This window comes from Patiria miniata, unplaced genomic scaffold (assembly GCF_015706575.1).
Source record: "Patiria miniata isolate m_02_andy unplaced genomic scaffold, ASM1570657v1 HiC_scaffold_26, whole genome shotgun sequence".
In the NCBI taxonomy this organism is placed as follows: domain Eukaryota; kingdom Metazoa; phylum Echinodermata; class Asteroidea; order Valvatida; family Asterinidae; genus Patiria; species Patiria miniata.
This window is the reverse complement of record NW_024037065.1, coordinates 8,277,347-8,302,172: the sequence shown is the minus strand read 5'-3', so window position 1 is coordinate 8,302,172 and position 24,826 is coordinate 8,277,347. Positions and strand designations below refer to the sequence as shown.

Here is a 24,826-nt window from a genome sequence, read left to right as displayed (position 1 = left end):
CCATCTTAAGCTGTAGATTGCCTCAACACTGAAGACATTATTGAGAGTTCGGTCCATCGGGGAATCAACATCCAAAACAACGACAACACCCTATTCGTCAATCCCGCCATGCAGATGCAGAACCAAAACCAGGCCAAATGGTTCCACCCACTTGCAGAGAAGCTGCGTTACACGGCCACCTTCACTGGATGTGGTGATTTCACTATCTTCAAACGAAGTACGCTTTTCAACAATAATTTTGTCAGTTGCTTTTTGGATAGCTGCGATTGATGTACTCTACCTTTGATTACTAAATTTAGCATGCATTGCTGTGTGGCTCTAAGTACGGATGAAGTCCAGTTTTTGAGCCATGTCATTTATAGGGCCATCTACATAACATTGTATATTACTCAAATACAATTTTGAGAAAAATTCTCATACAAATGAATTACTATAAGGGGAAAGGTTTCAATTTTCACCCCCAAAATATCTCAAGACTATAAAAAATGACCATAAATAATAATACTGTTTTAATATGATAGTTTCACAGTTATGAACTGTAGTTTTATGTGAGCACAATGGAATGCTTGCTGTATTCAAAGAGTTCTTCAAAAGTATCAACATTTTCAAACTAAAACAATGCACTCTTTCTGAACAGAAAGAGTAAGTCTCTGTAAACTGTGAACAGGTCATTTCAGTTCATTATCCAAACACTATTGCCTCACCCATTGCGAAGGTTTGCAAACCGCTGGGCCTTTACCAGTCTGCGGCCATTTTGATGTCTAGCTCCCCGAGGGCGAGAAAATACTGCAGTGCTTATACTGCCGATGCAGCTCACTGTCGCCAGACTACAATCAGGCCATTTCTCAAACCTCGGCTTTGGCTTCGGGCTTTTGCCTCATGCACCAGACTGAATGACGCCATGGCTTCATGCACAGCAGAATGACACAATCTAAAGAGCCATAGTCCTAACTTGATCGAAGCTTTCAAACTGTTGCTAAAGCAGAGTTTAGGGCCTGTTTGTTTCGTGCAGATCGGGATCGCGATAACGCTTTTAACGGATCCTGCTCGCGAGGTGTGTTCGCAAGATCAAACATGGCAGCGTGCGCGACGGACTGAGAGAAAAAGTGAGGTTTTTAGTAAATTTGAAGCATCAGTTGAGCTTTTGTGACAATATGTCTTCATAAATCTTTTAGAATGTATTTTCGTGATTAAAAATAGTACAATTGATTACTTTTTCTGGAAATTATAGATAGCTTGTCAAAAAATAGCTCTTCTGCCTACAAACTCTGAAGCAGACGACATTCGCGTGCGCCTGTTTGTTTTCGCACGGCGCTGGATTACATGATCTCGATCAGGATCTGGAATGAAACAATCAGGCCCTTAATAGAGTTGCAGCCAAATCCGAGGTTTCTGAAACAGCCATTGTACGAAGGGAGGCAAAGATGGCCACCCTCACTAAGTCCTACAATGAAAGACTTGGTACACGCTAACTTTCTTTCACTTTGACTATAACAGACCAACCATTTACAACCAATTTAAAATTGCTTTCCACCTCCAAACCTTTAAAACCGCCATACCTTGACCGAATAGGAAAGTACCTCCACGTTTGTCAGTGTTTCGCAAAGTTGATAATTTTTTAGCAACTCCGGCCGATTTTGCAATGTATAAAAAGTCACCTGGGTTTTTACAGCGCTGGCAAGTCGTGCACACTGATTAGTCGCACAGCTCCGCCCTGGCCTGGCACCCTGTCGTGGGCGGGGCCAGAAAGAGGCGGCCGTTCCGACAGGCACACAGTTCAAAGACGTCAGCATCGCTGCTGGTTCCTGAGGCACTCTCCTGGAGGTTCTTGATCTCGACGTGGGCCGCGTCCAGGGATATCTGGAAGGGTAATTATACAGAAGAGCCATGAATAAATTTTTTTGTTACCCGACAAAAAAAAAGGGAACATTTTCACCAAGCTAATCTTTAAATTGTTAAACGTGAGGATATTAAATACCCGGATACATGTGCTACTAAGCTAGGCTAAGAATCAAATCAAAACACGTCCAATTTGGAATTTCTCCAACTTTTTTGATGAATTAACTCCCTGTGGTTGCCTTTTTCAGTTCCCCTAAGAATAGACTCCAGACACTTCAAAACAAAAGGTTTTTGACATGCTGTAAGTTTTCAAGGTTACAAACATATATTGAATGAACAGGCTTTCATCATGCACAAATTGATCTTAATGTAAATTTCACTGGAATCACAACAAAAGAGCAAAACACAAGTCAAATCACAAGCAAACACTACATTGGACTTACTTTGCCCTGCCTGGATCGGAGGTTGATGTCATTAAAACATGAGACGGAAACTTGTCCAATCGGTGAGGTAAGGCTAACGGTTTGAGGGGATTCTACGATTAAATTTGACGACACGGACTCCAGCCTGAAAACAAACAATTTCAAAACAGAAAGTACAGTGGTGAAGCCGTGCTAAACCCAACTATGGGACAACAACTTCTGTTGGCTTTGGTTGTGTTGAGTGGTGAACTGTTCGAACTTGCTTCATCAGATTTTTTATTTTTTGAAACTTTGTATGTTTGCTTGACAAGTAAGTGGTACGCATGGCAACATACAGCAAGTTTGGGCGAAGACCATTACTTGACTAGTGACTGATTTGTGACATACACCTGCGCACTAATAACAACGCCAGAATGGCTCTAATCAAACGATGGTCTCAAGTCCTGGCTCCCCATTGTAATTCATGATGCCCGCAGCTATTGGTAACCAGTGATGCAACCATGCCCCGGGCTCCGGTTCCAAATAGTTGACTAGAGTAGTCCAACTGTCCTTCGTTCGAGCGCAGTTATTCAAACTTAACCCTAACCCTGCTGAATCCAACAGGATCCAACTATATCACATACCCGATGGAGCCTGTTGGATTGAGCAGTTAACCCCTTGTGTACATTCCTCATGCAAAATGTTGGATTCAGCAGGCAACTGAACTGCATTATAACGCATTGTTGGACTCCGTTGGATTCACCAGACAACTGAAAATGAGGCACAGTGGATTGAACAGGAACGTCCGGTTGGACTCTGCTCGATTTAGCAGGGTAGTCCTGAGGAAGTACTAGGGGGCTAGCGTTAACTATAGTTTGCGCCTGAACTTGCTCATAGTTGAAGCAGACTTTGGAGAAAATCTCTTCATGCCATTGGAGAATATAAAAAAAAAGCACGTTTAAAATCTAAAACAGTTCCTGTATTAAAAGCAGTTTCTTTTTTTAACACCTATAGTTTTGTATGGAACTTGGAATCAAAAATGTTGCCTTCTACTCTGCTTTTCATATCATATCTATACCAGTACATGTATGTGGGTTACCTTAAATCTTGTCCAGACTCTGATGTCACATGAGGTGTCTGGATGGGCCCCTTAAACGCCGTCCCTTCACTCCCTGTGAACAGAATGGAAGGAACAAGACCAGGGTTCAAATGTGTTGTTAAATTTGACAAATCAGTGAGTAAAACAAATTTGTAATAACATGTCTGCTGCTGTTTTATAGAGTGAAAATGTTACAAATTCCTCAAGGAATTTAGAAAGTTTTGATGAGGTGGAAGAGCACATTTTCCACCTTCAACTTTTTTATTAAGTGTAAAAAGTTGCCTTCAACCAAAGTTTTTACTTTGGTTTGGGGAAAACAGGAAAGGGAGGGGAACCCACGATGTTTGAAGCCAAAATGCATTTCAAATTTCAATATCTAGAAAGTGCTGGGGATTGTGGTGAAAATGAACATTGCCTTTCAAGTTTGAAACAGTGAAATGTGGGTGTTCTTCACTCAGTCACTCCCTGCTAGGAGAAAAAGAGTGCCCTCTTTTGTTGGTGCACAGAGCAATAAAGATTTAAGAGTGTTTTTTGCGCCTTGAATGGTGATTGTACGGTAATCATATATCACACTGCATTAAAGGGAATGTACAACATTTGCTTGTGCTGCAATTTTCAGAAATAAATGGATTTGGAGGAATAGTATGTTGTAGCAAATATTGTTAAACTGACTTGTTTCACGTTTTGGGCTTGTAGATGCTGGGAAATCCAAAAAAACCAACCATGTTCTTGTAGTCTAGTTCCCTGACCCCACTTAAGATAAAACGGAGCAATTTATAGAAATTTAGGGGAATTGTAAGGTCAGAGAATCAGTCTAGCAGGCTTTTTACCCCTTCACAGGTGTGTAATCAATTGCAAAGAAAATGTAGAATAACTAAATATGAAAAATTAGGAGCAGTTGTTGTTAAAAAGCCAGTTTTCTCCAACACTGGTTGGCCGACCAGCGTTGGAAAAATAAACTTTTTCTTGAAAATGTCAGCACACCAGGAGCCACGATTTTATGGGATGCTTTAGACTGTCATTCCCTAACAATCCAGTATTACAGGTATTTTGTGCTAATTTGATCATTTCGTTTTTTGATGTTTGCAAATGTTGTATCTTCCCTTTAAGATTCAAGGGTGGTTTTGGCACCTTGCATGGTGATAGAACAGGTGATATAGATCACATTGCATTGACCTACCTGTAAATGTGACCCTTTTGGCACCAATGACCACCTCGTTCTCGTCTGCATAGAATAACATTTTGTTCTTGGTGTCGTAGATAACAAATCTATCGTTGTAGGAAACTAAACTTTCTGGACCTAGAACACAAAGGAAAGAAAATGCTTTTTGTTACCCTTCAAGCTAAGCAGCGATATTTCCAGGGAGTCATGACCCTTCTGCACTTATATGATTAGACAAAAAAATGTCAAAATAGTTTCGAGATCGGGGCACTATTTTAGAGCTCTGCTTACTGTAAACAATTGGTCCAAGAGTGGAGTTGGATTTTATTCCCCTTCTACAGCTGGTTCTGGACAAGCGAGGTCTGTTAACAAGATCAATCCAATCCAGTCTTGGCAATATTGGCAGGGCTACCCAGGAAATTCGGAGCATACCTCACACGCGATGTGTATTCAAGCTAATGCATGCGCGTGAGGTATGCTTGGAATTTCCTGGGTAGCGCTGCCAATATTGCCAAGACTAGATTTGATTCGTCTAGTTGATAGGGACCTCCACTGCCGTGGCAACTTAACCACGTTTGTCACAGGACTGGCTGCAAAATAGGGAAATAAAAATGCAGGCTTGGACCAAGACTATAAGGAATGAATATATATGTCTAACTGTAGGAAAACATTTGTGCTAATTAATACAAGAATACAGTAACATACAGGGTGAGTAAAAAGAAACGAACCCAAATATTGGGACCATTGTTTCATTGAAGTTCTGCATGTAGCATTTTCAAAATGTAGGATATGAAAACCCAATTCTTAAACTTTCTTTTAGTACAAGAATCATTCAAATCACTCATGTACTTTTCAAGTTACAGAATTTTAAATGCAACCACCATTTTAAGGTTCTATGAAAAGAAATCACATAGGGATGTGTGTGAATTGTTTTCATTTTGCTGAAAGAACGCACACCTTTTTCATAGCTGCCAACATTTCAAAATCCCAATTAGTAATCAACCCGCCCGGTCATTTTCAACTTCTCGTTTTATCAAAAGCTTTACCAACATCGAGTACAGGTACATGGTTTACATGTACACATACATGTGCATACCCTTCTTGTTGTGGATAATAATGTACTGTAGGCCAACAGATAATTTAAAAAAAAAAAAAAATTTAAAAAAGAAAAATTTAATTAATTTTGTTTTAATGTCTGTATTTGTTTGTTGAAGTCAAATAAATTATAACATCAATAACATGTGCGCATATTTTTTTGGAGATGCATGCTATCGATGTTGAGTTTCGAGTTCGTATCATGTTTTTACACACAATGATCTATGGCCACCGTATGCAATAGAAATATGCCGCCAACATACCTTGCAAACGCATGCTGATTTATCTTTTCTGTCTGTTGTGACAAACTCAAACTCTATTACCAATTATTCCAACCATACTCTTATTAAATTCCATGATTAAAATCTCGCACTAATGGGTCTCATCCCGGTAATAAGCGACTAAATGTGCTCACGATCGTCACTGAAAAGGAATCACATACAGTACACACAACCACACATCCACGAGATGCACACAAATGACACACCATTGAAAAATAGTTTTAGTCATGTTAGTCTGGTCCTCAAGTACTCCACTGTGCACACTGCATTGATGTCTATCAGGTGCTTGACTGCATTCTTATTAGACTTGTCACCAGTCCATCCATTATCGCGACATTTCGCCAGAGGTTTTCGGTCAAAAACGATACTTTACATTTTTTTTTTCGTTAGGTAGAAAATGGGAAATTCGTAATGTTTTAGTGGCAAATCGTATTTTCGTAATTTAACAAACAATTCGTAATAATTACGAAAAAATCAGACTAGTTGGCAGCTATGCTTTTTTGTGATCCGTGGACAGAACCTTAAAACGGTGGTTGTGTTTAAAATTCCGTAACTTAAAAAGTACATGAGTGATTTCAATGATTTTTGTGTCAAAAGAAAGCTGATGAATTGGGCTTTCATATCCTAGAGTTTGAAAGTGCTACATGCAGAACTTCAATAAAACAGTAGTCCCGACAATTGGGTTTTTTTTTTTTTTACTCACCCTGTATTTCAAATTTTAGCAAGGATGTGTTGGTTTATGTGCATGTGCACAGGTTTAACTTTATGTCTACAACCCAAAGAAATACTGTGCTTATCTGGAGATCATAAACACAGAATAACATTGTTCACCAAAATTGTGAATTGTGACCCTAGCTATTTTTTTATGAGCATCAAAGACAATGCCAGAAAATATTAAACAATAATCCTAAGAATAAAAAAACTGTCAACTGTCATTTATGGGAAAATATCACAGATGATATTTCTTTCAAATTTGGAAATCAAGAACAAGCAGAATGCACTCAAGGACTCATAGACTTACCAACTATTAATCGTCCTTTTGTTGTGTTTTCTAACCCGTTTCTGGCATTTATCGTTACATTTCTGGCTGACTGTAATACAAGGTTTTTATCCTGTACAAAAAAAGAAAAAGAAAGCTGTTACGACAACATTGTGCAATAAACAGTTGATTTATTTTAGTTTTAGAGCACAATCTCTACACGTGTACCTTACAAAACTGCCACATAGTATTGCATTTCTACATTCGGACTAGTGCCCTTGAACAAAGCCACTGACAAAATGGGGAACCACCAACATAGGGCTGGATAGCTCAGTTGGTAGAGCACCAGAACGGAGGTCGCAGGTTCAAACACTGCTCAAATCAATTTCCTCAGTCAAAATTAAAATTGTTTTTTGTTTGTTCTTCAAAAGGTCAATATCAGAATTCTCTGCATCGATTCCGATCAGCTTCAAAATTCACAAGTAAGGCCAAAAAAAAAAAAAATCGGTCTCTGGTCAGACCAAAGTTCCGGAATTGACGCGGGGACGCGGCTTTTTTTTTTTTTTTTTTTGCTTTTTTTTTTTTCTTCAAGCTTGGATTGTACAGACAAGGTGAGGTACTATTTTGCTTTTTGGGTGTCCTCATGTACATTGGTGTCCTACATAATTTGCCTTGGTGCTCTCAATCATTTGCCTTGGTGGAATTTCCTATTCCTTGGTGCGCTTTGGTAAAAAAAAATGAGGAGGGGCGGCAATAGAGGGCGCTGTTGGAGCTACCGCGGAACATATTGGAAAAAAAAAAGGTTGACGCGCATGATTAAAATCGACGCGCGCGCTGACCAGAGACTAAATACTTTTTTTTTTGGCCTAAAAGGCATACACAGGTTTCAATACTAAATTTGTCGGCAATCATTTTCAAGGTGTAATTTTTTCTCTTAAGGTTTGGGCCTTCAACATCAGATGATTGGAAACTTCACTCCTGTCTCGGATGTGACTGAACGACTGGACTTGCATTCTATTACAAGATGGAATTTTCGTCGGGGAAATGTAAATTTTATATTGGGTTCTACTGGGTGTTGCCCTTCACCGATGTATTATAAGCACTGTATACTCAGTGTTGTCCAAGGGCTTGCAAGAAAAGATTCACAAGCGTACTCGGGTGGGACTCGAACCCACGACTCCGGCTTGATAGTGCAGACGTCTTACCACTCGACCACCAAGCTTGCCAGGGTCAGCTAGCCAGTTCGAATCTGATATAGCAGCGGGTACCGCAATGAAACTATTACAAGATGGATTTGCATTATTCTGTGAGATTTCGGTTGTGGTGGGGGGGGGGGAGCGTCACTTTTTAAAAATTGTTCATCAAAATTACTTCCCACCAGAATCACAGCCCACGCAGGATGGGCATTTCTAAGCAATCCCAACGTCTCCCCATACAGGCAGGACTATTCAATCACCCTCCCTAACATGTTCCTGTCGTGTTTCGACTTGGATTCTAAAATCCAATTAACCTTTACAGACTGTTCCCCCCGCAAGGAAATTAACGCCAATTTTGTATTCAAACGCATGCTTTCTGTGACCAGTGACTGACTGCGGAGTACAAAATCGCTTTATTGTACAATTAAATGGCAAAAGGGATCCCAATCATGTGGATTTTGTCCAAGTCAAGTTTTAAAGAAATGGATTACAAAAGTTATGTTAAACTTTAGTAATTTTGTGTGTGGATGTTTCCCCTTTGAAAATATAAAATTCATATGCTTATACAAAATCAGTTTAATACGCTAAATCCTTAAATGACAATTTTGACCAAAAAACTGCCTGAAATATAACATCAAGCACATAAAATGCAAAATTGTTTGTGTTTTTGCTTATTTTTTTTTTATTTTTTTATTTTTTGCTTGATAAGGAGAATCTCACAAACTGAAACACTTTGCAAGTTGTTTTCTATTCAAATAAAATGTGAGTGATGTTCCAAGTACTGCCGAAGAATGTTGGTCAGAAATCGTTCTCCCTCTGTAGGGACCTTTCCACACTGATTTCCCATTTTGTGATAAATTGGGCCCAAAAAAGGTACATCGACCACTTACAATCTCCCATCAGAAAAATTGTAATCTAAACATATTTCTTTTCTCCCTGGATCAGATGCCAGTCCATCACGGAGAGGCAAGTGGGGTAAAGTGGCTTGCCCGAGGACACAACACATGGCCAGCAGCTGGATTTGAACTCCTGCCCCTCTAATCAGAAGCCACAAACCTTATTACCACTAGGCTACGTTGCAGCCTACATGTAGACCAGAAATTCTGTGTTTAATCACATACTGACCTGTCTGGACTTGATCTCTGCAGCATACAGCGCTTTCAGAAACTCAGCCTCGCCTCCTATCGTCACGCCTTTACTTGATAAATGCAACTTGCCGATACCAGACTGGAGATGGGAGGACCATGACAGAGAAAACAACATTGATAGAATACAACATTGCTTGTCTGGGCCCGCATACACCCCCTCCCCCCCCCCCCCCAAAAAAAAAATATGATGGAAACAGTATTAAAACCCATACCAGTATATTTTAAATTTTTGGATCTAAGGCCAAAAAAAAAAAATACTCGGTCTCTGGTCAGCGTGCGCGTCGATTTTAATCATGCGCGCCAACCTTTTTTTTCTTCAAATTAACACGGAAGCTACAACAGCGCCCTCTATTGCCGCGCCTCCTCAAATTGTTGTACCAAGGAGCACCAAGGAATGGGGAAATTGCACCAAGGCAAATGATAAAGGGCACCAGGGCAATTTATGGAGGACACCAATGTATAATGAGGACACAAAAAAGCAAAATAGTACCCACCTTGTCTGTACAATACAAGCTTGACAAAAAAAAAGCCACCAAAAAACCCAAAAAAAACGCGTCGCCGCATCAATTCCGGAACTTCGGTCTGACCATAGACCGACTATTTTTTTTTGTTGGCCTAATGTAATTTATTTATATTTTGTTACACTAGGCAGTGCTGGTTTTCCTTATTCCAGTCCAATTCTCCCCCTTTCATTACCTTTAGCAGGAGTATAATCGACCGGAGGCAGAATCTGACCGATCGTTACTAATTCTAAATACTAAACAAAAACCCTGGATCTGACTAAGGTTGATGCTACATGTACATGTATGCTGCAAACACAGTAGTACATGATCATGTCATGAATGGTGATGGTTAACATCTCACTCTCTCATTTACTACAAGAGCAAGACCCACAAAATGGAAAATATAGTCCTTCAGACTTGTTAGGTAGCATGGGTGGAGGGGGGGGGGGACAGAAAAGGATGCATTTATGAAAGAAGCAAATTCATAAATTTCACACAGTTGAGTAAGGATAATGAAGGGCAAGACAAGACCAAAAATGTATTTGATCACTGTGCCAGAATCCTTTGTTTTACCATTCTTTTCCAGTAAACTTTTGAAATTCCTTAATTCTTCCAAAAACAATTAAAGATATAGTCCATCATTTGTAATTTGTGCATTTTGTTCGTCTGAAGGAACAGAAGTGCTCAAAATCTAAAGAAGGGTGCTGAACAACTAACCTGATGAACTTTCAGCTCAGCTTCAGCTGTAAATTTCGAGAAAAACAACATTCTATGATCTCGATTTCAAATCAAAACTTGCTGAATCATGTTTTGAATTGGGCCTCAATTCAGCGTCCGAACCACGTTCTCACTGAGCCGATTACAGCTACGCGATGTCCCGCACCGATCCGACGAATAATAGCAACTGCGCGAGTATGTGCGTCGTGCTTACGCTTGCGCGCGCTTCGCCGAATAAAAAAACCGGAACTACTAACTGAAATTTCCAATGGTGTGTCTTAAGACGCACCGTTGGAAAGGCCTTCCTTCATTGATTTCTTCAAAATGACAACTTGTCAGAAAGAATAATTTCACAGGGAGTTTAGTCCCCTTACTATCTTCCAACCAAGTATGTTTTTCAACAATAATTACGCCAGTTACTTTTTGGATAATAATAATGATTGGGGTCACAAAGAGAGACAGAATAAGGAACGAATATCTTAGAAGAAAGACAGGGGTGCAAGACATAATAGTTGAGATCAAAAAGAAAAAGTGGAGTTGGGCAGGACATGTCATGAGAAGAGACAACCACAGATGGACCCTGAAAGTAATGGATTGGACGCCATTATCATTGAAGAGGCGAAGAGGAAGACAGCCTAAGAGATGGCGAGATGAAATCTCCGATTTCATAGGGAAGAAATGGAAACAACTGGCAAGGGACCGAAAAGCATGGAAAGTTAGTGGAGAGGCCTTCATCCAGCAGTGGATTGAATTAGGCTAATGAAGATGACTTTTTGGATAGCTGCAAATGATGGACTGTAGCTTTAAGTGAAAATGTGATATTTTTTTCCTCACCATTGTGAAATTCATAACCCTGAGGATCCAGATGGTGAGTGCCACGTTGACTATGATGACGGAGGTCAGCACGAGGATGAGGAGGTAGAGGCAGCGTTTGCGCCAGCCGTAGATGCCCACCTTGTAGACCGTCTCCTGGTGCCTGTGGCGGGACGCGCCGGGGGTCATGTTGGAGTAGCTAGCCATGGCTACCGGTGCCTGCAGTGTCAATCAGAAATATACAACAAACAAAGAAACAAATAAACACAGGGATGCGTTCAAGTGGGCTCTGACACTTTTGCAGGACACCCGAGATGCCGTACTGGCGCGAGAAAGCAATCTGGTATGTTTTCTGCAATTCTAAAAAAATCCTGAAATAAGTTTAAGTGGGCAAGTGCACCGAATTATAATCAAAAAGGTGCCAAAATTTCAAAATGGACTAAATACCACAAACGAAAGATGAATATCATTTTAGGCTTATCATCTGTATTTTATTGAATTATAGTTTCTAACCACGTTGAACAGTAGAGGCCAAGTTCGCGCAAGGACTATTGTTGACCAATGGTTAACCATAGTTCAACTAAAGCTTGCCCGAACTCTGTCTAGTCGACGGTGGTTGACAACGCTATTCGACTATTTGGAACCAACCTACTGGGGCTGGTTGCATCGCTGGTAACCAATAGCCGCGCGCATTCATAACGCTAGCAGAAAGCCAGGATCCAGAAGTTTTGCGATGACATTTTGACCAGCGTTTGACTAGAGACGTTCACACGTTGCTATCAGTGCGCAGGGGTAAGGGTACGTCACAAATCAACCACTAGTCGACTAATGGTCCTAATTGCCCGAACTTGGCCTCAGCTGCTACGGTACTTTTAACTGAAGAATGAAACAGCAAAAATCTGTTTGTCTGCATACATCCAGCACATGGTGTTTCGAGCCGATTTCTACCACAGCAAAAAATTTGGATGAATAATTTCTTTTTTTAATTACTGTAGTACATGACGTTTTATCAGAATTAAAATCCACTTTACGAATATAATTATAAATTCTATTACACGTATGCACACTGTTGAATTTTCTATAATGAATGATTTTTTTAAATATGATTCGAATCACTTTGGCCGTAAAAAAAAGCAGTAACACGCTGTTCCATTTCCCGACTTCGTTGACTGCATTGAAAAATTTTCAAGTGAAAAAAGGCAACGCCATGAGCAATGTCAATCGATGGAAAATGAATGTGATTGCTGTATATAGCATTATTTGCTGATTTACCGTACATCGTACATGCTTATTTGTAGTCAATCTAACAGGTCTACTCTCATACATGTACATCCAAAATGCACAGATAAAGCATACAGCTTGCATGTACCGGTATGCATGTAGGCGTCTTCACCTAAATTACAATTATTGATCTTGTGCCGGGGTCTTCAACCATTTCTGTTAAACAATGTAGGCAAAGTCAGTTTGCCCAGACACATGTTCACTTGTACACGATGATGTACACAATGTAGGCCTATGCATGGGCGAGCAAGCGTAAATTTACTGTATACATGATATTGGTAATTCGAAACACAAAACAGTCCTGCATATATGATAATTACATTCTTCAACATATACAAAGCAAACCATATACAAAAAGTCTTGTCAAATGAACGCAAAATCATCTACATCTGCTGTCAAGACATTCTGTGTTCTGCGACATGTACACGTAACCGTACATGTAGCGAAGGATGTGACTTGATTTTGTAAATGTTTTGCAAATATTTTAAGAACCGTTTAAAAGTTGAAATGTTTAGCCATTCACAAAAGCTGACGCATGCTCATTATGTCTGCAGACCAGCGTGATTGACATGATAAATCAACAATGGCAGTCATTGAAAAAGTAAAAACTTATCTAAATGTGAATGAAAGGTTTGCGGAAACACCAGAATAATTCTCAAACTAAGCGAACGGTTCTGAAAAGAACCAGAGGTATAAACTCGTCGTTCCAATCAGTATGCTCTGAACGTCTTTAGGAACCTCGAGTTCATACCTCTGGTTCAATTCAGAACCATTCTCTTAGTTTGAGAATTATTCCCACATGGTGTTTCTGCAAACCTTTCATTCATTAGTATCTCCACCATGCAAAGCCTCAAATCTTACTTAACTAAATGTGCCCTGAATGTAATGAAGTAGAGCATTGAAGTGCTTCGAAGGATTTGTAAATTAAATAGTTTTGAAAACATACAATGTACATGTAGTTAATTATTTGTGCTATGTACATGTAGGTTTAACTCAAACGACTGCGTGAACGTACATACTGTACATGTATGTCCCTTTTCATGCTTTTTGACAATTCATGTTTCGTTACTTTTTTGGAAAATTTGTAAATGAATTTAGAATTGTTTTCAACGTCACATCCTTACCATGTGCTTCTGTTAAAAAATATTTAGAGTCTGCATACATTGAACCAGACTAACAGTCAATGAATTCAGTGTCTATCTGTGACAACCAAGACAAGATGCATCCAAGTGATTGATTTTCAGATCGAGTGAGCTCTCCAAGGCATAAAATAACACCCAGCCTTTAGCACAGAGGCATCATCGGGGACAGAAACAAGAGTGGAGTGGCTATGTAACAGAATGCTACACTGTGGAGACAGGTAGAATTAAAGGTCACACAATGCAGCCAATCATCAAGATACCACCCTAGAGGTTCTGGTACAAAAAGGGAAAAGACCAGACTGATCAAATTATCAGGAAATTCTTTAATGAACTGGTGGGGAATGACAGTCTAAAGCATCCCATACAATCGTGGCTCCTGGTGTGCTGATATTTTCAAGTACAGCGGCATTTTTGTATCGATTTCCATTTTCCAACGCTGGTCGGCTGACCAGCGTTGGAAAAAACTGGCTTTTTTCAAAAAGTGTTCTTAATTTTTCATATTCAGTTATTCTGCATTTTCTTTGCAATTGATTGATTCTCTGACCTTACAATTCCCCAGCGTCTATAAATTGCTCCGTTTCATCTTACCGTAAGTGGGGTCAGGGAACTAGACTACAAGAACATGATTGGTTTTCTTGGTTTTTCCAGCATCTATGGCCCAATACATGAAAGTCAGTGTAACAATATTTGCCATGACATACTATTCCCCCAAATCTATTTATTTCTGAAAATTACAGCAAAAGCAAATGTTGTACATTCCCTTTAAATAACTTGATTTCCATAAATTACGTACATTGTGCCGGGTACTTTGTTTGTTCAGCGAACGTGGAAATTCCATCCACAACTGATGCATTACAAATTAACAATTCAGATATCTGCACTGGAACTACATGTAGGACACAGGCAGTTCAAGTTGCTTATTTGAAGCTTTAGTAATACCAGCCGAGTGCACGCGTATGCAGGACACAAGAACTCGCTCAGTTTATTATGCCCGCACATGTAATGTATATTTATGTACATGTAACAAACCTTACCAGATGTAAACATATGATCCACACTAACCAGGAATAATATAATCCTACCGTACATGTAGTCTACTCGTACTCGTATACCATTGTTTACACTACGTATGTGCACTTATCTGGTACGTACATGTACTCCTTCATGATTTTAGATAACGAAAGGTTTGCGGAAACACCACGTGCGAATAATTTCTCCTGAAGACGGTCAGTATGCTCTGACCGTCTCCTGAAGACGGTCAGAGCATACTGACCGGAACGTCGAGTTTATACCTCTGGTTCTTTTTAGAACCATTCTCTTAGTTGAGAAATTATTCGCACATGGTGTTTCCGCAAACTTTTCGTTATTTAGTATCTCCACCATGCAAAGCCTCAAATCTTACTTCATGATTTTGTTCAAACGCAACAAAACAAAGAACTAACAACAACAACCCCCCCCCCAAAAAAAATGCAAGACCAGGACATCACACTAAATCAAATTACCAAGAAACCTGGTGTCTGGAAATGGCTGATAAGATAAGGACCTGCACATGTAGATTGCATACCGTACTATGCAATGATAACACATGCAGCACAGGGAGAAATAAAGACGCTCCCATGTGGAAAGTCAATACATGCTAACACAGCTGAGTGGTTGTGATCTCATTACTCTCCTTGTAGATTATCCAATGAGTATGTGAACCGCACCGCACTGCAGAGTGCAAATCCCGACATGTTTTTCATTTACACAGGGCTTGTGGCTTACTGCTGATGATTTCACTGCAGCGATGCACTGGAAGAGAAAAAAAAAGCTGATTTTGGCTTGAGCGCGCCACGAGCAATGAGTCGGCCGCTTTGTCGGAGAGATTTTTCATGCGTAGAATATTTCACGGGTTAGTAAAGGCATTCGCAAATCGTCCACATATGTTTTCTGAATAAAACCTTTCAGGCAAAATTTTCGCAAAGGCCCCGTAAGCACAGAGTAAGGAACAGTCTGTTCCTTGATCTATGCTGTAAGCATGAGTACAGGATTCGTGAGGGCAAGCACCATCAGAAAATTGGGAAAACAGGTCTCGAGCTTGAAGTACTGCAAATAAAATCCTTAAAGCTGAGCACGGGTGTACAGGAAGATGACTAAAAAATGTTAACATTGGCACTTTTCATTATATTTTATTCATAAATACCTCAGACAGTTTAGCTATTCCTATTGGTCGAGAGCCCGTCACGTGGCCGGTCTTAAACGGATGATAAAGACATGGCTAGCTGGTCTTAAACACTTTTCCAGTGTCACAATAAAATGTGGACTCCTAAAAATCCAGTGCCTCTTACCGTTTCATTGGTTGAACGTTCACAATCCTCACGTAGGCATGCGCAACACTACCAGTGAGTCAGAATTTTATAGTTCTAAATTCAAAATGCAACGCCCCAGGTGCGTTCTGCACGACATCGCGCAGAACATGTCACGCGCATGTCAATCTCCATAAAAGGGTTGTTTACATCTTACTCGCCAGCTGAACACTCCATTATTTTGCTAGAGGGATGTTTCAAAAAGCATGAAGTGAACTTGTTGTGAACAAAATCAGGATTTTTTGAACGAATTATTTGATTTTTTTTACCTAAAAGGTATTTATGAATGGGAATAAATATGTGCTCCGTCGGTATTTATCACTCTGTTTAAGACCGCTTAGAGTCTGGGTGCTGATAAAACCCTCGCCTCCGGCTCGGGTAATTATCAGCACCCAGACTCTAAGCGGTATTAAACAGAGTGATAAAACCTCCGGAGCACACATTTATTCCCTTAGTAATGTTTGCTATACTTCATATTACATGTACATGTACATTCATCATAAATTCCTATTGTACATGTACATGTAGGTCTACGGTACACCAAAACAGTTTTGCCTCGACTAAATTGCCTTTCAAAACCTGTGTTGGTTTGAATGTACCGGTAGATGCCCAAAAGTTCATGAATATTTACTGGTACCGGTACAGTGTACATGTACAGTGTACATGCCCCAAAAGTTCATAGTTACATGTGTAGCAGTCGGTGTTGAAGAGTGTGAGGTCATTAAGTATTTAAATGAGAGTCAAAATTTGTACAAAATGGAAGAGCAGTTGTAAATTAAAGGTATAGTCCATCATTTGTAATTTGTGCATTTTGTTCGTTTGAAGCAACCAAAGTGCTCAAGATCTACATTGTAAAGAAGGGTGCTGAACAACTAACCTGATGAAGTTTCAGCTCAGCTTTAGCTGTATATTTTGAGAAAAACAACATTTGGGTTCTCCATTTCAAATCAAATGTTGCTGAATCATGTTTTGAATTGGGCTGAATTTAGCGTCCGAGACACATGCTCACTGAACCGATTACAGCTACACGATGTCGTGCACTGATCCGACGAATTATAGCAACCGCGCGCACGTGTGCGTCGTGCCAATGCTTGCGCGCGCTTCGCCGAATAATAAAACAAACTCCTAATTTGAATTTCCTACCGTGCTTCTTAAGAAGCACCGTTGGAAAGGCCTTCTTTCGTTGATTTCTTCAAAATGACAGCTTGCCAGAAAGAATAATTTCACAGGGAGTTTAGTCCTCTTACTATCTTTCAACCAAGTACGTTTTTCAATAATAATTACGCCAGTTACTTTTTGGATAGCTGCAAATGATGGACTCTGGCTTTAAGTGAGAGTCAAAATTTGTACAAAATGGAAGAGCAGTTGTAAATTAAACTATTATGTTATGGAATTTTGAAGTGCACATGTACACATACCAGCAGTCACGTACATGTACTTTAGCAATTTTCAATTATGCTAACTGCAATTTTCAATTACGTAGAACCAATTATCTAACCTTCCTTTTCCAGTTCCAGCTTAAATGTAATATCCTCTTTGGCAGTATTTCTAAGACAAATCTTTGCATCTACTCCACTATGAGCAGGTGCAGCCCGCAACTAAGATAGATAAACACAAAAATACAGTTTGTGTATTAGAAAACATTCAACGAAACTACAAGCAAAATCAGTTCTCAAGAGTGAAAATGGCCGATGCACTTACAATCAATGACAGACCCACTTGTAACCCTAACCCTGCTGAATCCAACAGGATCCAACTATATCATATACCCGATGGAGCCTGTTGGATTCAGCAGTAAACCCCTTGTGTACATTGCTGATGCAAAATGCTGGATTCAGCAGGCAACTGAACCGCATTATAACGCATTGAACTGTTGGTTTCAGCAGGCAACTGAACTGCATTATAATGCCAAGTTGGACTCCGTTGGATTCAGCAGACAACTGAAAATAAGGCACAGTGGATTGAGCAGGAAACTCCGGTTGGACTCTGTTGGATTTAGCAGGGTAGTCCTAAGGAACTACTACTAGGTGGTTAGGTTAAATTACAGAAACAATCCTTGAATATTTCAAACTACATGTAAATTTACAAATGTAGTTGCAAAATAGGAATTTTCCTAAAATATAGAATAATGTACCATTCTCAGATGTTTAAGGTCTTATAATATTTTCCAACACAAACTTAAATTGTACTTTTTGTAATGTGATATATTTTATATAGTTTGCCTCTGCCATTAAACTTTGTATGCTCGGCAAGGCCTACTCGTAGCCCATTTTTAATATTATTTTTCATAACTTTTTCATGTGTGTAATTGTGTTTCTTCTGTTATTATTCATCTGTTTTGTGTAATGGCATGCCTGATACAAGCTAAGCTTTTAAGGTTTTGCCACCTCTAGTGGCCTTTATATTTTGTTTCAATGCTTATAACAATTTTTTCATTTCTGTCATGAAGAGGAAATCAATGTGATTTTGACAATTTTGACATGTACCATACTTGTATCGGATGAATGTCTTTGGCAAAGTACACTGTGCGTTACAAAATGTGCAATTATCATTCTACATGAGCAGCACCGGAGCACCTAAATGGTTCACACCATTAGAGCCTTGCACTAGAGACAGATAGATGCTTCAATCCCAGACGGAAGATGCAAGCTGTCAAATCCAGGGCCACCCTCATCAAATCAATGCTGGCCCCCTCGGGGGACCAAACCTATGGAGAATGCCAATTGTGTGATAACGATAGGGCATCAACACCACCAGCCATGGCTCATCATTGAGATATACAGCGCTAGGCACGGGCAGATAGATCTGGCTCTGATCCTGGGCCTGATTTTCACGGAGAATTTCTAAGCAGAGAAACACCGCTCTCTTATTTGCTAAATAGAAACGCCATCAGGGTACCAGTCACATGTAATATTAATAACGCTTTGGATGGTAACCTGTTTTGTAATAAGCAATAAAAAATTAAATGAAAATTTTTGTCAACAAAAACATGCAGAGTGGCACTGAGCACAATTTGGATTAATTCCCTGGGCCTTTTTTGCTAGGATGTAGCCTCAATCCTGCAAAATACCTCCAATTGGCCTCATGGATTAGCCTCAATCCTGCAAATTCCTCCATTATTTCTTGAATATGGTCCGTGGAGGGGTGACCACTGCCAGAATCCTGCAAAATCCTGCGGCAGTGACTGTCAATATGTTGAGGCTTGGCCAGTGACATCCTGGAGCAGTTCGGAGGATTTCAAGCATGATCCAGGCCTATATTTATGCATGGCTGAGCAAAAACAACACAAGGTCTGGCCCAAGACCTTGACAAAGTGCATCCTACGAAATCAATAACACAAGTTGTGCCATGTAACCTCAATCCTCCACATATGTACCTCCACTTTGGCAAAGAGGATTTTGAAGGATTCAGGGCGGTTAGGATTAATAACGTTTTGGATGGTAACCTCTTTTGTGATAAGCAAAACTGTGCTTCGCTTGTTTTATAAAAATGAAATGAAATGTACTCGACCGTGTCAACAAAAATATACAGATTGGCACTGAGCTAAGGATGTGACTTTGCATTTAATTTTGTAAACGTTTAGCAAATATTTTACGAACCGTTTAAACGTTTAGCCATTCACAGAGGCTGACGCATGCTCATTATGTCTGCAGACCGGTGTGACTGACATGCTAAATCAACAATGGCAGTCAATGAAAAAGTAAAGGCTTAACTACATGTGACCCGAATGATATTAAGTAAAGTATTGAAGTGCTTCGAAGGATTTGTAAATTAAATAGGTTCGAAAACATAATTAATTATTTGTGCTAGGTTAACCTTTTTTATAATTAGGGTTTCCGTTTATCACACTTTTTTGGAAAATTTGTAATGAGTTTAGAATTGTTTTCATTAAATGTTTAGAAGTGTAGACGTCACATTGTTACACTGAGCACAATTTGGATTAACCCTAACCCCCTAGGCCCTTGTTGCTTACAACCATCCTCAATCCTCCAAAATCCTCCAAAATTTTGCAACTCCGCCTAAATTTTTCAAAATTGTCAGACAGTCCTGCCTTAAAATGCATTCATCCTCAATCCTCCAAAATCCTCCTCATCCCAAAACTTTGCACTCGTGTTTAAATGAAGGATAACCAATGCCAAATCCTTCAAAATCATCAGACAGTCCTGCCTCAAAATGCATTCATCCTCAATCCTCCAAAATCCTCTTGTGCTTCATTAACCATTCATCCTCAATCCTCCAAAATCCTCATGTGCTTCAATCACCATTCATCCTCAATCCTCCAGAATCCTCATTTGATTCAATCACCATTCATCCTCAATCCTCTAGAATCCTCTAAAACCGCCAGGAGGATTTTGGAGGAGTGAGGTGGGTTAGGGTTAAGCTCATGAATATTTATGGTGTCCGACTGTAGTCACGCCAACACTTAACAATGACCCATTGATTTGTACTTGCCAGTTATTTACCAGATACCACCGGTATATATATACATGTATGTATGTACAGCTATTACCAGATATGTGAGGCGTTCTTGCACAATAAGACGGAAATGGGCACAGGCTGTTGTGGAGAAAATGCAAAAAAAACCACCAGAAAACAAATGTGGGCGATTTTGTTTGATTTTAAGATTTATTGATATTTGTGGTCTTTGATATGTCTACACATATATTTAAGAGAATTCCAGGAATAAAGGTGTTTTTAAGAAGAAAACAATTGTCATCTTTCATTTTCACAAACATGACAAATATGCAAAACTCGAAACTTTAAAGGCCCTTTTCTCAGTATTTAGTTTATGCCAAGATGAGTTTGCAGTAGCACCATGTGAATAAATCTCTTTTGTGAGTATGTGTGGTTCTGAAAAGGACCGGAGGGACTCAACGTTTCGAACAGTATGCTCTGCCCGTCGTCAGGAGATTTAGTCGATAAATGCAAACTTTTTACAGCCATAACTTGTCAACAGAATGTCCGACTGACAAAATGATTGAAGTGCAACAAACAGTTTTGCAAAGAGAATTTTATTCTCTTTCCTAATACCCGCAAACCATCACTTCAACCTCTGCCCAGTTCTGTCTCATTTTGCTAGAACGCCTCACATCCATGCAAACTCCAATGCATACGAAGAACAAACAAAAAGAGGTATACACACATGTACATGTATAGATACATGTATACATGTGGGGACCAAGCTAAACCCTGAACATTACAGCATCAAGATACATCATCATGTATTGATCCAATTTGCCATCTGGAGCATTGTAGATCATAAATGGTATGGTAGTTACAATGTTCAGGGTTAATTGAACATTAAAACACGGTTCCTACCTGAATTTCTGACTAAACCTGTAAACAGTAGGCCTATTGCACGTGTGTACTAGTGTAGCTCAGTCTATCTGGCGACAGACCACAGACTGAATGCTGTAACTAAAATCTTGAAAAGCATTGCTGTGAGTCAGCTCTGATCAAGCACATCCTGGTCTAGTACCCAGCAGGAAACTAACAATGAAGCTCAACTAACCTCGATCCAAGACCATACAAATTGGGTACAACCACAGATGGTCCGTGGTACAACATGGTCCATGTATTATGTGTACAAACTAGAGCAGGGTTTGAGCTAGCATTTAAGAAAATTGGGGTGTCCAAAATTTGTCGTGAATTGAAAAACACAGTGTCCAAGTTGCTTAAGTTCCATACTCCCTAGTGTCTTTTGTTAAGAACTGGACCAAGTCTATCAAAATCCATCAATCGCTGTGCTATCAATTACAAAAATACGCATGGCTTATAATAGCAGTACATCAGGAAGCTAGGCAAAATCAATCGGATACCCCTAGCACTGCTTCAGGCCTTCAGGCCCAAGTCCATCATACTCCATCAACATTTAGTCACACCAGGCCTACTGGACCAAGTCCCCCAATATCCACCAAAATGGGGGGATGGATTCTGATGGATTTGGGGTGGTTAGGGTTAACCCTCCTATGCAAACATAATTCTGTGCAAAGTAGTCCTTTCAGTCAAATCAATCAAGTGACTGTCTTCAACAGTTAAGAATTCCCAGCCTACCGCGCCGGTACATGAAGCAGGATTGACTGGCTGGGACTGTTTAAGTAACTTGATACAGCTATGCTTTGACTCCGGGAGAGTGATGAAACAGCTGTTTTATGTTTAACTGTTGAAAACAGTCACTTGATTGATTTTGACTGAAAGGACTACTTTGCACTTGCCTGCTTTGTCTGTTGACCCAGTTTGACTAGTCACAGTGCTTGCATGGTATATGATCTGACTGCTGGTGACTAGCCTTTGTTAAAAGTAGGAGCAGGAGAAGTGGAAGTGAATTTTGACTGTCTGTCACTGTTTAAATAGAAGAAGGGTTAAATGTTATAAATTAACTCTCCTGTGCAAACATACATTCTGTGCAAAGTTGTCCTTCAGTCAAAATCAATCAAGTGACTGTTTTCAACAGTTAAAGAGCTCCCAGCCTACATGTACATAAAGCAGGATTGACTGGCTGTGACTGTTTATGTAACTTGATACAGCTATGCTTTGACTGTAGGTAATCGATAAGCCAGCTGTGCCTACATGTACTTCTTGCCTGCTTTTGTCTGTTGACTGAATTTGACTAGTCACAGAGCTTGCATGAAATATGATCCGACTGTTGGTGACTAGCCTGTGTATGGCAGGGGAAGAGGATTTATTTTTTTGACTGTCTGTGACTGTTCAGACAGCAGGATGGCTAAATTACATTTGTTTGTAACAATTTGTTTGTAACAATATTGACTGTCCAACAAAATAGCCATTTATGGTGTATTTGGTGTGCTTCTCTCCCACTAAAACCAAAACCTTGCACCCTTGTCCCTTTAAAAGTCTACAGGATAATTTGGCAAAATGATAACGGTTGCAGTCATGAATCATGATGCAACTGATATAAAGTGGCTATCCAAATTTAATGAAGCGTGTAACGAGTGATTAGACCCAGGACTTTATCCTAACACTCAATTATCGCCATCACACCTTGAACAGTGACTTGGGCCAGGCTGTCAGTATGTGATGAGTTCAGTATGTGGCACAATTTTTTTTGAAGGGGAGTATTTTGTGTTACTGAGTGGTGTAGTTGATTTTCAAATCAGATTGTTATTGGTCGTAACAAAAAGTTATAACTTTTTCCCCGGACCATCAAACACATGTCGGAAAGAATGTTGCAACCCGACGCCACTTCAGTGGTTGTGTACAAAGTCATTGGAGAGTCTAGAACATTTTTTAAGTATTTCCTAACAAAATTGGAAATGTTTCTCAGTCCTAGATTCATGTCTTATCATCATTTTTGCAATGACTGACCTTCATTGAGATGATATATGAAGAAGAAAGCAGCGTCAGGTTGCAACATTCTTTACCACATGTCCTGGTCAACACCGTGCACTATATGACAAGACAATTCCACTTGTAGTGAGAATTTAAATCATATAATGTCTGCTGCATTTGTAGACTTCCAACAATACACCATGTACACTGCTAAAAACAGAGCCCCGCGCTGTGTAAATCGAATCATTGTATGTCTTGACAAATTCTCCACACTAGTCGCGTGGTTTGACGTGCTTGCCCAAATCCGAGTCTGACACATCGGTCGCAACATTATCGTTTATTTTTAATTATCATCAAAACTTTTGAACATGGTAGCTTTATTGGATTTGGAATTGAAATTGTTGAAAACACATATGGCTACAATCATATCATACATGTACAGTCATTCAAAAAAATCGTACAGTATAAATTTAAGCAGGTAAAAAATCATACCGGTACAGTAGCTTGAGTAACTCCAGCTGACATGCTCATATTCATTCACATGTAAATGAATATGAGCATGTCAGCTGGAGAGTGGAGTTACTCAAGCTACCGGTACAGTAATTTTGGCGATCATGTCAAGGCCAGAACAAATTTGATAAATTTTCCCAGCTCTATAACATTATTTAACTGAAAACTACAGCGGCCTGCTGTCAAAATTATAATGTGGTTGACAATTCTTGACTCGGTCCTATCTTGCAACGGTGTATATCGTTCAATTTCTTTAAATTGGCTAATTTCGGCCCGCTTACGAGTTGGCTGGTGTACGAGTTAGTTCACGTATGAGTTGTCGCGCGTACGAGTTGTCGCGCGTACGAGTTGGTTCACATACGAGTTTTCTCGCGTACGAGTTGACCAATCCGTGCAAGTTTATTTTGACTGAACCGGGCCTGTAGAGTAGATACACGATCGCTGTACGTGTTCGAATCCATGGGCTCTGTTTCCCGTACCGTAGGCCGATTCCTACACCATGCACGTAAACCATTGTATTTGTATCCTCGAGTCACCATAATCGGCGCAGGTAACGCTTGCAACACGCGCGCGTTGTCCAAAGCAAATTGAATGCGAGTGCGCCGAAATAGGCCTAGATCCCTCCTCGTCGTTTCTTTGGGCCGGGACTGACGATCCCGTAGCTTCTGATTTTCATCATCATCACTTGGTACACGGCAACAGAACTAAAAGTTCCATGACGCCGCGGGGTGTAGACGATGTCTAGTTCGTGAGGGCAGCTTTAAAATTAACAAGGGTCGGTCGTGTAGTAATGTCAAAACTCAAGGGGTAGCCTATTCCAATCACGGATGGTTCTAGGGAAGAATAGATGCACAAAACCATGAACACACATTACAAAAACCCAGATCAGCAGGAAATACGATTGTTGGATATACCATATACAGTGGGGAAAAGGTGACTTACCGCTGATTATAGAACGATTCTCTCAATATTTTGATCATTCATCAGCTGCAGCGAACAGTTCACCGCAGTCCGGTCTGAAGAAA

General features: G+C 39.9%; 1 protein-coding gene across 1 annotated transcript; it reads right to left on the bottom strand.

Moving 5' to 3' along the window:
* Nucleotides 1-97: 97 nt before the first annotated feature.
* Nucleotides 98-24,807, bottom strand: LOC119733806 (delta-sarcoglycan-like). The gene is made up of 8 exons (XM_038207176.1): nucleotides 24,744-24,807; nucleotides 11,255-11,452; nucleotides 9,178-9,279; nucleotides 6,899-6,989; nucleotides 4,520-4,639; nucleotides 3,340-3,412; nucleotides 2,283-2,406; nucleotides 98-1,860 (listed from the first exon to the last, which is right to left on the bottom strand). Exons 2-8 carry the CDS (start codon nucleotides 11,438-11,440, stop codon nucleotides 1,696-1,698), a joined length of 861 nt encoding a protein of 286 aa, XP_038063104.1. The 5' UTR covers nucleotides 11,441-11,452; nucleotides 24,744-24,807; the 3' UTR covers nucleotides 98-1,695.
* Nucleotides 24,808-24,826: the final 19 nt, after the last annotated feature.